General features: G+C 34.8%; 1 protein-coding gene across 10 annotated transcripts in view; it reads left to right on the top strand.

The window, feature by feature from the left end:
• Positions 1 to 16,248, top strand: part of LOC123311077 (piezo-type mechanosensitive ion channel component) — a 49,296-nt gene that overhangs the window by 998 nt on the left and 32,050 nt on the right. For all 10 annotated transcript variants that reach the window (XM_044894842.1, XM_044894843.1, XM_044894844.1 and 7 more), the window contains exons 2-4: positions 2,158 to 2,233; positions 13,609 to 13,820; positions 15,992 to 16,229. In XM_044894842.1, coding sequence (XP_044750777.1) covers positions 2,170 to 2,233; positions 13,609 to 13,820; positions 15,992 to 16,229 — 514 coding nt within the window. In that variant the 5' untranslated portion in view covers positions 2,158 to 2,169. The remainder of the gene's footprint in view (positions 1 to 2,157; positions 2,234 to 13,608; positions 13,821 to 15,991; positions 16,230 to 16,248) is intronic.

Below are 16,248 nucleotides of genomic sequence, written 5' to 3'. Positions count from 1 at the left end.
AATGCTCTAAAATCAACCGTTAAGAAAACCACATGAAACTGTAGAAAACACTGGGGCATTTCTAAATATTTTTGTAATATTTTTGACCTTTACTAAGGTAAATATCCTGTATGTTTGTCGATGATAATGAGAATTCATAGATCTTATTCAAACATTTGGAGATGATTCGGTAGTACAAGCAAGAAAGCCACAAAATTTATAAATAGAGATCACCACTTAGCTCTACAAACACTTGATTATAACAAGAAATAAACACTCCACAAACACAGCTCTGACTAATAGTTCATCAAAGAACATCGATAATCTGGAAGCTTTCCTGTTTTCTGGGCCAACTGTAAAAGTAATTCTAAACATCAGGAAAAATTCTCAGTTAGAGTAGTAGGGAGGATCCACATTGAAAAATGCAATGAAAAGAACAGATGAGAAATTATAAAACTTCTTTTAGCTTCGATCATTGAAAATACACGAAAATAAAGAATTGTGATTGATGATAGAACAAAATATTGCTACAATTCGTTATATGTATCTATGATGATTCAAAACGCTGACTGATAGATGAAAAATTTGGAAATTCATATATATATATAATCATTTTGCTCCGAAAATACATTCTAAATGGTTATTGAATTAAAATATATAGGTAATACTCTCGAATTTTTCCAATTTCAACTGAATAATTAAGTTTTCCCTGACAATTCGAATAGAAAAATATCTGATTATTGTTGTCAAAGTACTGACAAATTCCGTTACACCATTTGAATTAATTCCTGAAATAGAAAACGATAAATATATAATAAAACTTAACAAGTGTTTGCATGCGAAAAAGACGTTTTTAAGAGAGAGGAGCATTAACGAAATTATTCCACATGCAAAGTAGAGAGAAAGTACGATGTGTGGTGAGCCCAACCTCTTCTAATTTAAGGGTACAATATAACATTAATAACAGGTTTTTATTCATAGAATAATTCATAACCACTGTTGGAACGAAGGACCATTTTACACGATTAAATTCACAACCCCCTTACATAAGCATTGTCATTGATATCATTGGGTGCATAGGGAATCAATTTTTCATACACACTTCTGGAATATTTGTGTTTTCAAACAAGTCCTAGTCTTTCTGCAGGATACGAATTATTATCAAGTTCAACACACATATGCCAAAAAAATTGTAACTTTAAAATTATGATTCTGGAGGTAGAAATATGAGAAGAACTACTTACGTTGAATAATATTCATTGGTTTTTGAATTCGCCAAAGTGTTTGGTACTACCGAAAAATATTTTTTACCAGTAGAGGGGATAAATGGAGGGATTACTCAAAATTTCTGCGCTAATTTTCAAAATATGAGATTATCCAAATATTTTTTCTCAAAAAAAAAGATGCGTTATGAAGAAGTATTCTCCGGGAAAAAGGTTTTATAATCTAAGGCAATATATCGCAAAAAATTCAGTAAACCTTCATCACTTTAGCATAATGAATTTTATCTATCTCTTCCAAATTTCGACAAAATAATCGCTCATAGTGAACAAGCTTCAACTTCCAAGGGGGTAAATTTTAAGACAAAGGATGATATGAAGATTTTTTTAAGCATCACGCTGAAATATTTCAACGAATTCTTTATGTCGTTAACAATAGGAATGGATTTACCCAAGCCTAAAAATAGATATGGAATAAAACAGATTATCTTTAAAATGCACTATGAGGCACTATGACCTTGTACTACTCGTACCTATCAATTTGGTTCTGGTGAATTTGTAACGACTATGTACATATGTATATTGTACTTGCCATGATTCAGTGCATTCGAGAGAGAATTTTTTACGTATAATTCATACAAATTTCCAAACGAAAAATTACAAACTGACGGTCTCAATGAATTTTCAAGAATAATTAAAATAGAACTGATGTACAACTCATTTATGTACAGTTGGACTAAAAAAATGCCTAATTCAAACGAAAATTACTCCCTCAACGGACAAAATTCATTATACAGCAGCAACTGCATAACAGATATAAAACTTCGTGTTGCCCATAGATAAGAACCCTCCTTATTTTCGTGGAGAAATAATTCTCTCTTCTCGTCCATATTTGTTTCGTTTTATTGACTTGTAAATCTTCCATAGCAGTAATGACTTATTTTTCTCTTCCTTACAGACTTAAGCGGAGATGGGAAGTTATTTTCTCTGCTTTGGAATATTCCGACTACTTCTACCATGCATTTTAGCGATATGTAAGTATTTCAACTTTCGACAAGGGTATCTCTCAAGAAAATCATCGTAGAGCTCAATTTGATACATATCCTCAAAGGACGAGAACCATCCTCAAATATGCTCACTATCTGTAACACGATGACTTCCAGAGTTCCAAATGAGATCATCGCGTTTATTAGATGGACTAAAGCTACATTCACAATCAATTCACGGGCCGAAGTGCACTTCGGCACGGAAGCTTAGCAGATGGCGTTCTCCGTTACCATTCACAATGAAATTCAAGACCAAATTTCTTGCAAGTCGCAAACTATCACTTCGGCAAGGAATTTCGTGCCGGCTATAGATGATGCTGATGCTTATGTTTTGATCAGTTACATTTTTGATTCATTTGAGTATATGGTTCCAAGATTATTGCGAATGGTAAATTTCGTGCCGAAGTGCACTTCGGCCCGCGAATTGATTGTGAATGCAGCTTTAAATATATGATAATAAGGAAATATTTTCGAGCCAAGGCATTCCCTAGTTCCCAATAATGGTTTCAATAGATCGACTTTTCTCTCAACTCAACCAAAACAATTAACAACGCCCATACAAACAACTGTTTCAAATCTCTGGTTAATTAATTATTGTCAGGTCACTATGGAAGCGTTCATGTATATGTAGAAGAAAGTGATCCAAGGAGACTACGAATTGTATCCATTGATAATTCAGTTGATGACCTCACACTCTGTGGCATTTAACTCACTATTCTAGTATTTGATAGCGAAGTGAACCGATTGAGGTTCTCAATTAATACTCAAGGTATCTCATCAGCGTGGAAATTGAATTATTATTGTTGTTATTTCTTGGAATATGCTGAACAGGAAGCAGTTGAACAATTATCGAAAAAAATGGTTTTCAATTGTTTTTGAACAGGCTGAAAAGTATGTATGCTGGCATACCTACAAGGGTGTCCATATAGTTGTTTGAAATAGCTCAGGAATTAAAAGTTATTATGTCGAACTTCCTCAAAATATCCACGCCACTAATGGAAATAAGTTATAATTTGACTAACCAAAAGACCACGCATTTCACTCAAAAATCATCTGCATAGACATATTCAAAATGAGATTGACTAGATTTAGTATCGACTAGTTTTAATCTCAATGTGGCAATGTGGGTAAAATGATACAATCAAATCATACAAAATGAATTTCACTTTAAAAAAAAATTATTACATCCATTCAATTCAATGGCTTTTATCCTATTTTAAAGTTTGATATGTACAAACATCATCTTCTTCTTCGTTTCATAGAACATCGAATCAGAAAATTTATGTTTCTTGCTGTGTTGAAATGTTGAAAAGTGTATCATCGATGATGTCACGGCTTATATTGGAAACTAAACGATTCAACTACTTGGACACTAGAATAATTTTTCTTTATCTTTTCGTTGATAACGAAAAGATCGTTAGTCAGTGAAATGTTTATTCGCCTACACTGACGAACAATCGATAATAAATATCCATCTTTATAGATAATGTAAAGCGCATACTAAGGTTTCACCCTAAAATATAATATGTAGATATCTATTGATTTTTTTTGTTGACTTCAAATTGACAAATTTTTCCATTTTATCTTGCAACAGCGGAAAAAATATTCAATTTTATCAAAAATAATGGACAAAATCAATATTCAGGTACTTTTTCTACTAGTTTTCAACCACGAAAAATTTCAAATTGATTGATTGACTGGTTTACCTACATTTTCATTTCAAAAATTTATGTATTTCTCATTCGATATAAAACGTGAAAAAAAAATTTGCTATCATGGAAATGATAAAAATACTTTTCAGTCGTCAAATAGGCAGTAAATTTCGGATTAAGCCGAACCAAATAATAATGAAACGATCTGATGCTTATAAAACTAAACCGAATAAATTATCTGGTACATAAATAAATCAGACTTATTATCCGTGAAGACAGTGGCGGCTCGTGGTCATGAGAGCTGAGGAGGCTAATAGTTTTCGAGGAGTGTTGGAACAAACTCTTATCAGTCAATAAAGTATACTTCTTCAATATAATGAAAAGTTGCCAGTTCTAAGACTAATTTTCAATGCAAGGGGATGCTTATATGCTCCTTTGACTTGTTATGCCTTTCGATAGAACGCGGTATATTTTTCAAATCTGAAAACCTTGTTTTGAACCATGAAGTATATTCTGTTTGATGAGAAAATAGTAAATATGGCCAGCAAAATAATTTTTCCCGTTTGATCGATCCAGTTAACCAATCACATTTATCGTACCAAACAACACTGAAACCTCTATTCTGACGATTTTCGGTAGACTTTAGTGTAATTAAATTTGGTGGAGGTCTTGTAAAGGTTTTAACAACGTGTACAGTTGATTCTCAATATTCAATTCCATTTTATTTTTTGATCCGTATCAGTACTTACCCCTAACGCCCTAACAGAACAACCTATCTTAACAAGAATATATCACAAATTTCCCGAAGTTCCAGTTCTCCACGAAGTCGTTACATTCAAATTGAAAATTGAAATCATAACAACTACCGCCGGACAACGCCCCTACCGCCGGAGATCATGCGAATATAGTCGAAGACGGCACGAAAGAATCGATGGAGAACAGGGGAGCTGTGCCTCCTCTGGTACATTTTACGGGCGAATGTGGTACAGTAAGTCAGCTGAATTCTTGTTCGGCTAGTATGTGAGTCCAGAGAACGTATGCGTGAGTTACACTACCAACGGAAGCAGCAGGCCCAACAGCCTCCGTCCGAAATCCGAATAGGCAGTCCCTTAGACAAAAGAAGACTTTTGTCTAAGGGCAGTCCTAGGAAATATTCACATTCGACGCGGCGGACGCGTACGCGGCCGGTGGATTATATGATTGTTATGCTGGATTTTTATGAGCGGAGGACCGAAAAATGAACAAATTTTTATCTGAATATCTAGTTCAGGTGTTCGGAAAATTTATATAGAAATTACTTTCTGAAAAAAAGAACATGCCCAAAATGAATGTATTTTAGCTCTAAGCTTTATGAGGAGGCTTAGCCTCCCTTGCCTCCTCTGACGAGCCGCCCTTGCGTGAAGATAATCGAGCTGTATGAATGAATTGACGTATGTATTTATTCATAATTTCTTAAATTTATCGTGAAATAACAATCTTTTGATGTTCTTATATGTATAAACACAACTTTTTATTTCTGGTAATATTTGAAAAATATTATACACCACTTATGTTAAAAAGAAAAAGTTATATTTTTCGTTTGGACACAAAAGAAAAGTTCCAAACTTTCAACTATATATTTGGAATCCCACAAATTTACCTCAAAATGAATCTCCTTTTTCTCCCATTTCCCGCTGACAGGGGTACTAAACGAGTGTCTGAATTTCAGTCGTATAACTGCAATCGTACACCAAGTGTTCACGCTCCAATTCTCAAATATGCTGAAAGGTGAACTCCTTCCCAGGGTTTAGTGGCATTTAGTTGTAGATAGGTACACGTGCGAAAGTCTCAGTTGTTATATTCATTTCATTTTTACTACCCGCATCATGTCATATTTTGAAGTGATGAGTTCAGTAAACAAAAAAAGGTGCTTAATTTTTTAACTTCACGAGAAATGAAGGATTTTTTGACCTCAACTTCAACCATATTCAGTATAAAACAATCACTCAAATTGAATACCTATTAATAATAAAAATTGAAATTATAATCTGGACTCTACATTCGTTACCTACCGATTATTATTATTAACTACATCTACTAGATTACCATCTATATAGATAACATTCATTTAGTATAAACAAAGTCACTTTGTTTTTCAGTAAACATGAAATCTATTCAAATTGACCTCATCCCAATCTTAAAAAAAACCTCAAATTGAAATTAAATTTAGGACATTCGTCAGTAGTTAATCTAGATAACTTTTGGTATAATAAATAAAGAGGGTTTTGTGAATACTTTCACTATAAGGTTTCAAAGGGGTATGATTCTTCTGGGATGATTTTTTAAAGTCCCCCAATATTCTTATTATCAAAATGATTATACCGCCCCATGGATGTTATTCAAATTGGTGTCCAAGTTCAAAAACCTTTCATAGGAAAAGGAAACAACACAAAACGAATATTTCATGTAGGTACTTCCTTTTTATTCACGAATACATTTGGTTAATGATTGATAAAACCTTGCGTGACGAGACTTACAAACACCAATAATAATTAGTAAACAGCAATGGATTCGGGTATCCAGACGACAAATTCAATGCAAATCTTCTAATTCGAGGGATAATAACGAATAATTTCACTATCAAGAGATTGTACCTATTTGATTCGCTATTTTTGGTATGTTATTAGGTATAAACGTATCTAACGGTTCTGTCACAGCATATTTAAATGCTTTTTTTGTACGTAGAGCTCTAAATGTGTATTTCACCTGCTAGACTCTCTCATAGTATAGGCACTAGCCTATAGCAGAATACGAGGGAGAAGTACAAAAGAAGTGATATGGCCAAAGCAAACCTGTGGGATTTTTTTTTCAATTATAAAAGTCATGTGCTAGGTTATCTTTCCTAATTAAAGCCGACTATTGGGTGAAAAATGTCGTATTTTCCGACGTGTTGTCCTATATTCAGGACATTTTCCAAATACTAGGACGAGTTCACAGTTTTGATTTGTTAGAAGTTCTCATCTAGTACCAGGAAATATCAAGCATTGAAATATAGAGTACCTACCAGATTATATTGAAATATAGAGTACTGGTGGTACTCTATATATAGAGTACCTTCATATTTTCTTTGGCTTCAATCTAGATTTATGACTTTAAGAGAGCTGCAAATTATCCGACGGTTCTGTAAAATGAATAATTATCCACCAAGATGAGCCTCAACCGAAATACATAAACTTAATCTTAATACTTCTCAGAAACGCCTCGTATAAATAAATCTGCCTGGGTTCCGGTAAAACCAATTTCATTGTCTTCCAAATTGTTTCGGTCTAATCAAAACTGCGGTTTTCAACTGGCGAAAAATAGTGCGAGGCATGTCGAGATGGAGTGATGGGTAAAGCATGACAGAAGACCAATTTTTGGCGTGACCGGGTCAGAAATTGAAGGTGTGCTCATCGCTCCAAATAATTAGTCTAAAATGAAGGTCACACACTGAGTGGATTACACATAATACCTAGATTTGGCGTTCTTATTGTCCGGATTTTAATGGTTTATTAGTGGGTTGCGCCCATCACAAAGTGTAATGGATTTTCCCTCCCCATTTCTTCTTCATGTTCTCGAGAATAGCTTCCACGCAACATGAAAGCGAATTTTTTGCCTCAAATGTAACAGAAATTTTAAAAAGGTGTTTAGTATCCTTCATGGCATACTTGTTGATAATGTTTGAGTAATTTATTGTTTCACATCACAAAACGGCACCCTTGTTGATTTTTAGGAGAATATCCGATTGAAACCGGATATCACGATAGCGATTATTTAAGGTTGTGAGTTCCGATCAATAGGCGCCAAACCGATAACGTGATTTTGTCGTCGTTAAAGGAAAATCGAGAGCTTTTATTGACTTCCTGGGAATGAAAGGTAACGACTTCGAACAATAAGAAACTATAGAAGAGTTTAGTGTAAAAGCACCTGAATTCAACTGAATGAGTCGAAAGATATTCAAATCTTATCGTAATCTTTGTTTTGATAATTCATTCAGTACGAAGTGCATTTGTTATTATGTTTCTACATCGTAGAGATTATTTTTCAGTATGGTGAATAAACAAAGTTTAAAAAATTATCTATTTTTTCTTCATTATACAGAGTATATATATAAATTCTTTTGATACAGAGCATTACAATCTTTGAAGGCAAATAATAATTATGCAGTTTTAGCAGAGGTTAGCGAAACGGAGTACCATACAATTTGGTGTATGATACAAGAGCTTAGGGAAAAACCTCAGTAAAAAAAACCTTTCTCCCCATGAGTATAGTTAATTGTAAGAAATGAAATTGTTCACGAAATAAGCTGAAATATTTTATATTGAGGGGCATCTCGCACTGCAAAAATTGATTATTTCTTCAACAAAAAGGAAAATCCAGAAAGTCTTCTCCAAGATACCAGAAACTTTTATCTGAAATAGATAGAAAACAAAAGCAGAAAAAGGTAAAATAATAAAATTAGATTCAATATATCAGATTGACCTTAAATTGACAACCCAATTCAAAAAAAGATTCGGGAACTGCATGTATAGCTCTAAAACCATCCTGAAATTTATAAATCGGTTGATTAACCAGATGATTTATGGCTTCTTCTGGTTCCCCGCATTCACAACTAGGGCTTTCAACTGAATGGGGACTTTACTCAATTTGGGTTATCACAGCATATTCAAGTTTAAACTGAATAATTATGAGTTTCATCCATGAATTTTTCAAATGCACCGCGCAAATTATTCGAAATCATTCTTCAAATATGAGGTTTTAAAATTTAAATCGCTTCGTTTCTAGTTTACGATTTGGCAACAGCGCCTACTAGAAAATAAAAAGAACAATGGCTTGTTTATAAAATAACAGGTGTTGATAAGGCTCGTACTCACTGGCGAGCCTCAACAGAAACCGATTAAAAAATCCCATAAAATTTTACAACCTTATCCTCGTTCTTCGCAGACTTCATAAACAGCCATCTTTGTCTATCTCATCAAGATAGTGTATTTGTTGTCCTTTATTATCAACGCATGTTTCAGTCGATGTTGCCAATTTGTGCAAAAGAAACGAAACGCTTTAATTAAATTAACCCATTTTAATTTTTCATTTTTAAGTTCTTAAGATAATTTTTTTAGGAAACAATTGAAATGGTTATTTCAAAATGTGACATTTCAAAGATATAACAAAAATACATCATTTTCGTAAGAAGGAGTATTCCCTATTCCACCTGAAAAGCATACTATTGTCCCAGGATTAATGGAACTAGGAACTTTTCGTTTTATTTGTGGGTACTACTCATATTCAATAATCAATCCTAATGTTGAGGAAACGAATAGTCGAAAACTCGTAACTTTCTGCGGAAAGTTGACGATTTTTCGAGGTTCTACTTAAAGCCTGTTGTCAATTTCTTCAGTCAGGTTTCAGATAGGTCACTAGATTATAAATAAGGGATGAGTTTTCAGCACTTGAAGACATGTGCATGAGGTATTGATCAGACCGAAAGGGGAATGCATTGGATTGCTAGATGAGTTCCCCCTTGCACAAGTCACCCTAAATTTCCTGTGCAGTTATTTGGCGTGACATCGCAACAAATTTCTGCCTTGATATTCCCTCACATAATATCAGGAGATTTCGTAGATGTGAAATTATGTTGCATGCATTATCTAGCCTGCTTAAAAATTTAAGTGGACAAATTGAGTACATTTAATAATATACACGATTTTTCATAAACATTGCGAACAAATTGATATTCTTTTCTGAGTTATTTGGAGTCGGAAAAGCCCTTTAGGACTAACGTCCGGAATTGCTTCGTTTCCAAGATACAAGGGAGTTTAATGTATTCCTAATAAATAACAATTTCTTCCATATTTTCGAAACGCCTCGTGTTATTTGAACGAGCATTGGTGACATGGTACCTCATCAAGTTTATTCTTTCAAGTTGAATACCTCGTCTTCAGCAATTCGCATTTTTTCTGATTTTGCATGCATGAGGCCACTGTGGTACCTTCTCGAACTGTATGTAGTTAGTGGGATTTTGCGAATTAGGCTAGTCATGAAAAGTAGATTTTTCTCAAATATTTCCAGTGACAAGTGACAAGAAACGATCTGAAGGTTAGGTACTTTATTTTTGCAGACGATTTTGCGATTCTTGTAGTTTGAGTTTGTAATAGTTTGCCAATGATATGGAAATTCTCTTGAAATAGTCAATTGTATGAACCATAACCAAATGATTAAAATCACCCAATTTTAAAAGGAAAGTGGGGTCAATTTTCCCGGTGAATATTACCCCCGAGGATTGAGGTGATGCGTCAAACAGCGCGCCCTTAAAATTTCCCCGTAACGTTTTATTACCTTCTACGCTGTACTGATTTCATTCTCCAATCTCCAAACAAAGGCCCGGTCTTCACACCCCCCAATTAGATAGCGGGTTATTGACAGCTTTACTATATCGGTCAGGTGACTTAGAACGCCTCGTCCTCGCTGAATGATGGGCTTGGCCCATTCTTGATTGATTCAGGGATACTCTGGAATGGAATCTACCGAAGGCTCTGTGCTGGAAGGGTATAATAATAATAAAGGGAATTGTATTGGGAATGGACTAAAGTGAGGCAGATAGGATAGTTGAGCAATTCTTTTTTTTTGTAATCACATTCTACTTGGTGGGTAATGGGGTCTCTTTCCACTTAAAACGGTTGAATTGAAGGGGGCACGTTTTATCGGAAAATAATGTGTTTTGATAGGGGACTCCATGCAGCGACGTACTTAATTTGTTGGCACAACATCTTTCAACAGAATTGGGAGATATAATCAGTGGCGTAATTGATGAAAACAATTCTGTTACATTCTATAACAAAAACAGAAACATTCAAAGAAGAATTTATATCGCGGAAAAAAACTAGACGAAAAATTGATATGAGTTTTTTTTGGTCCAAAACTTTTCAAAAATTTCTCCAAAGACAGATTAACCTTTCGAGCCATTTCACAATACAGAATTTTCTTTTCGAAACACGAATTGTTGCAACACCCCACAGTTATACTCATTTTTAAATATCACCTAAGATGTATAAAAAAAATTGGTGAGAAGAGTGAGGCATTCTGAAAGCATGAAGACGATCATTAATTAATACAAATTCATCGGCAAGAAGTAATAGTTTTGACAGATCAGATTCAATCAAAGATACTAACATCTGAATCATTATTATCTACACTTCGTATTGTAAGATTCAATTCACTTCGTTTGAAAAGGGAAAAGTAGGATCAAGTTTGAAGAAAAATCCACATATCCATTAGATAAGAAAATGTATATTGAGATTTCACAAACGACTAATTTTTATTCTAATATCCGTACCAAACCAACCAGTTTCCGATCTTGTTCAAAAATTTCCTGAACCACTGCAATTCTATAAAAATAACGAAAATCATATTATTGAAACACTCTTTTTCGACCGAAGCACATTGAAAATCAAAGAATACGAGAGGCACCTAAAATGGAGAAAAATAAGCTTATAGAAATTACTTTCAATAACAATTTGAAGTCCTGAGATCCAATTTTTGTAGTTGGCTATTGTTACAGAGAGATAGAACTTTTTTACCATGAGAGTTGGTGTGTGATATATGACAGAAATTTTTAGAACTACTATGAAAATATGATATCATGCTCTGTGTGATATATTATGGCGTTTATTTCTACGAATAACATGCCACATTGGGGATAAATATAAAGCTTCACGATCAATGTGTTTGGTAGCGGAATGGAGTCTAGTTATTTGTATCACGAAAAAGGTCTTTCGGATCAGTTTTCAACCCTATGCCCTATTTCACAGAAATCGATGGAGATAATTCGAAAGCCGAGCCAAAATTTTCCACGTTCGGTTTTATTGTTTGGTGAACTGATGAAAACCTTCTCGTTTTACAGAAGCTCGTATACCTATTATTATACAGAACTTCAGAGCATAATTGTATTGAGTTTCATTAGAAATTCTCTCGAACAAATTAAATCACAACATCATTGTTATTATGTACATAAATCTTGTGGCACAAAGTGATTTTTTCATATTTACTTATTTCTTAAAAAAAAAAATTCTCCAAGTCTCCCTGACTTCGGGAAGGTGATTTCGAAAGTGGCTAAGGCCCAATAGTACCAAGTTGATATTGGGTTACGACGAAGCAATGCACTTTGTGTCCTCTTGTTCATTATTTATATCGATGATGAGCGAATACATTAGTAGGCACTGTAGATAATCATTAAATTTCCAATAAATCGATTATACTGTTGATATTGACTGTAATGACACCCACATTGAAGTGCTATCCAACTTATAGTTAAAGTTGTCTATTTCAACTGAATGTGTGTGCTTCACATTCACACGATGAGAAATTGGTTCGAGAACCAGGGACGGCTTTCTAAATAAGCTAGCTGGACTATGCCTCGGACTATGCCTTCAACAATAAATTTCAGATGAATTGAAAACTTCTTGTAAAGGATTATTAATTGTTGTTATTACAAGATCTTTCTATTTCGAGTACCTAACTAGCTCTTCTGTATAGAGAGCTGAAGATTTCACTGAGCAGAGGCAGGCAACAAAGAGAATTTTAGCATATTCAGAAAACATTTATGACGTAATCATCTCTGAACCTGAAAACCCCGACATATCGAGTTTGAATAAATTTTGACTGGAATTTCAAATTGAGACAACAAATTCGTAATCTAAAACCCAGAATATTCCCACATACCAATTTTGAATCGAATCGAATTATAAATACGAATCTTATCCGCCATCGAATCAAAAAAAAATCATATTACCCAACCTCATACATATTTCGAATCGAATGAAAACATCACATACCTCTTCGCCATATTGTTTTCTTACTAGCGAATGGCAAAATTATCATGTCTAATTTGACACAAACTAACTGTGAACAAGCTTAGAGATCTTGTAAAACAAATCGGGTGCAAAGCCAAAATTCTCCTTAGTTCAAAGGTGCCGCGCTCTTGATTATTTATTAGGGAAAAAATGAGGCACAAGCAAACACTCGAAGCTCGTTATCTCAACGGCATGCATGGAAGTTACACGAGAAATGCATTACGACTGCTGTCCCTTTTCACATATTTTATGTTTTATGAGAGAGTGGCCTCTTTCATTTAGGGTGTAGACTTTATATTTTTATACGATGATTGGCAGGATTAGCATACACTAGAAGTGTTGAAGATCGTGAAGATTTAGATTGATGGGATTGCAGAGGCGGGGCCTACCACAGTATAATAATAAAAACCAGTACTCATTAATATTTATGCGAAATGCTTAGGTCAGTGATGTACACATAATTATATGAATCCACCTCTGAAAAACAAGAGATTTCTGGTGAATTAGGAGAAATGTAAACTGAATTTTATGCTTAAAATTGAAATGATTCCTTTTAACAGCATAATTCTGATTGATAATAACATCGACAAAATGATGAATGGATTCATTTAAATCTATTTACTGAATATGGAAGCTTTACATTGTTTTAATATACATAAAAATAATGTAGGTACATATATCCAAAAATGCATGAGAAGTATGATCCTACATAACAATGTCCAAATAATTTGTTCATTTCTCTTAAATCTTCTATTATCAACAATTCATTACTTCTTCATTTTAATTTCGATCAATTAAATTTATTAATATTCTCAATTTTGTATTCAATAAAAATGATGTTTTTCAGCCGTTATATTCCGGCCAAGTGTCCTCTCAGGCTTATACCTGCTGTTCCTATGCTACTTCCCATTTGTTCCTGTGCCAACGGCATCGACGATGTCTGGTCACACAGGGATATATCTGAAGATCATGATGGTAGTTTCCATACTCACTTCCCTGACGCAGGCAGCATTTCAGATCTATGTGGTGTCGGATCCTCCATATGGACACCTGTTAGAGGTGAGTTCTTCGAAGTTAGATACACATATATAATAGGTATTATGAGGCTATAGGCAATAAGGTGACCCTTCTATGGGTGGCAGGGCATTGTGGTATACCGAAGGGAATAAAAATGCCCATGAATTTGAGTAAAGGTAATCAGGGTTAACACCTGCTGGAACTGTATCCTTTTGTTGGTGAAGATCATTTGTCAGCCGTCTAACAACGGGAGGTTAACAATAAAAAACCTATATGTTGGGGGACACTCCTGGACTTGCATAGGTATAAAAGACTCTTGGGCACTTTCACTGATCTACTCCAGAAAAAGCTCCTGAATCTCTAGTAATTATTGCTGACGGTACACTGTTGGTACAGATATTTATGGTAGAATCAGCAGATGATCCAGATTTTTGAAGATCTGAGCAACAAACCGCTGTTTGCATAGTATGCAAGTGTCCAAAGCTGGTCTACAGACTATATATCTGTGAAATTGGAAAAATTTGTTACATTGGCTGAATTGAAAGATCCACAGATGTGTAGTGTCATAGATTTTGCTTGTTATTCTGAAGGAATTTTTGTTTTTCTAGGGGTGGCATAGCTCATCCTGAAAACTCGATCGTGCTATATCTTTTTATGTAGGCCGAATAGGAAAAAAGGCTAAAAAAAACAGTGTGCCTTTCGACGTCAAGAATCTACTGTTGAAATATATGTACACGCTAAGAGCTTAGAGTATTCAACCTTGTAACAATGGGGGTTAATTCAATCGTTCAAGTCGAAGACGCATCCTATATATGTAGGACATAATTCTAATTAAGGTCGATTCATATTATACGTTCCGCTCAGTTCAGGCCGGCGGAAGGATCATTAGCCGTTGACGGAGGTTGCGTTCATATTATCAGTCACGATCGTCTCAGTCACCTTCCGCTTCGTGTGTCGTGAATCTTCGGTTGCATTCGAATCGGCCAGCACTTGACACATGAAGCCTTTCATTTCGATCAAAACAGTACAACAAGGACCCTAAAAAATATTGTTAAATAATCAGTATTATTATTTTCTTTGTGTCTCTTTCGTGCCCTATCTCATAGGACGTAAACTTTTGCTGCAATTACGCCTGAATGAATGTTGTGCTTTTGCATTATTGTTAGACGAAGATGAAGAGGAACAAAAAGTCGGTAAAAGGATTGGGTGTCTAACCAATATTTGAAAAGAGAAAAGTTGAAGGTGAATATTGGACATTATAAAAAAAATTGGTCCACCCATCATGGCTATTTTAGAATGAACAGGAAATCATTTCTATTATACAGGGTGATTCATATTGGGACATAGGCTAAGGGCAGGTTGTTTGGACCAAAATATGGCGATAGGACCAAATATACCTCAATAAAATATTGCTGTAGAAAAAGATAGAGGGCGTTAAAGTTGAATTTTTTATAAGGGGGGAGAATAATATTTTCTTCAAAGTTTTAATGTCCTTTATTGAAAGAATTAGAAAAGGCATAGAAGTAGGGGGAGGACACGTAGAACACTTAATTTAAGTTTATTCATTTTATGTTACATTGTTTTTAATTATGCTTTATCGTCGAAATAAATAAATTAAATAAATAAGTCGTTACTTCAAATCCCCTTCATCGGAAGCATCGGCTCTGAACTGTTCAATTGAGTTTTTTTTAAAAACGGATGAAAAAATATACAGTGAAATTATTAGCAAAAAACGAAAAAAAACTTTAACGCCGTCTATCTTTTTTGCACAGCAATATTTTATTGAGGTATAATTGGTCCTATCGCCATATTTTGGTCCAAACAATCTGCCCTTAGCCTATGTCCCAATAGTTATGAAACATCCTGTATACTGTGAAAAATGTCGCAAATAATAGACAAGAAAAGTTCAAAGAAGCTTTCACGACAAAGGAAAACCCTCGATTGACTGAGCTGAACTGAGCGGTTGCTTATTCATATTATACGTTCAGTCTCGTTCAGTCCAACCACGCCCTTCAGGCCATCCGCAAAATATTCTCTGGAAGAATACCGTCGGACGGCCGTAAGCGTGCCGATAGGTGCTGAAGGGTCGGAGACGGATAGTATGAATTAGTCCATATAAAACACATTGAAAGATATTTTGGCTGAGCTGAACTGAACCGAGACGGACGGATAATATGAACTGACCTTTAATCTTCTTTGATTTGTATCCGTAGAGCTGCGATTTATTAGAGAGGATACTTAGGACGATTGGTTTGGTGAGGCTGGATCATCTTCCCATTCTCGAAATCATCACCTGGACCTACCCAGAACCCCTCATGCTGCTCACTTCGATAGCCACCTTCTGGAGCTGCAAGAAATTGGTGCAAGAGAATATTGACGATCTGGAGTCCTTAGCGACGTTACCGAAAAAGAACGTAAAGCACAAGTACTTATCACTCCTGACCTCCATAGGTAAGTTGACATTCCCTCA

This window comes from Coccinella septempunctata, chromosome 4, assembly GCF_907165205.1.
Source record: "Coccinella septempunctata chromosome 4, icCocSept1.1, whole genome shotgun sequence".
Classification (NCBI taxonomy): domain Eukaryota; kingdom Metazoa; phylum Arthropoda; class Insecta; order Coleoptera; family Coccinellidae; genus Coccinella; species Coccinella septempunctata.
The sequence above is the reverse complement of the archived record's forward strand: the minus strand, read 5'-3'. Positions and strand labels throughout refer to the sequence as shown.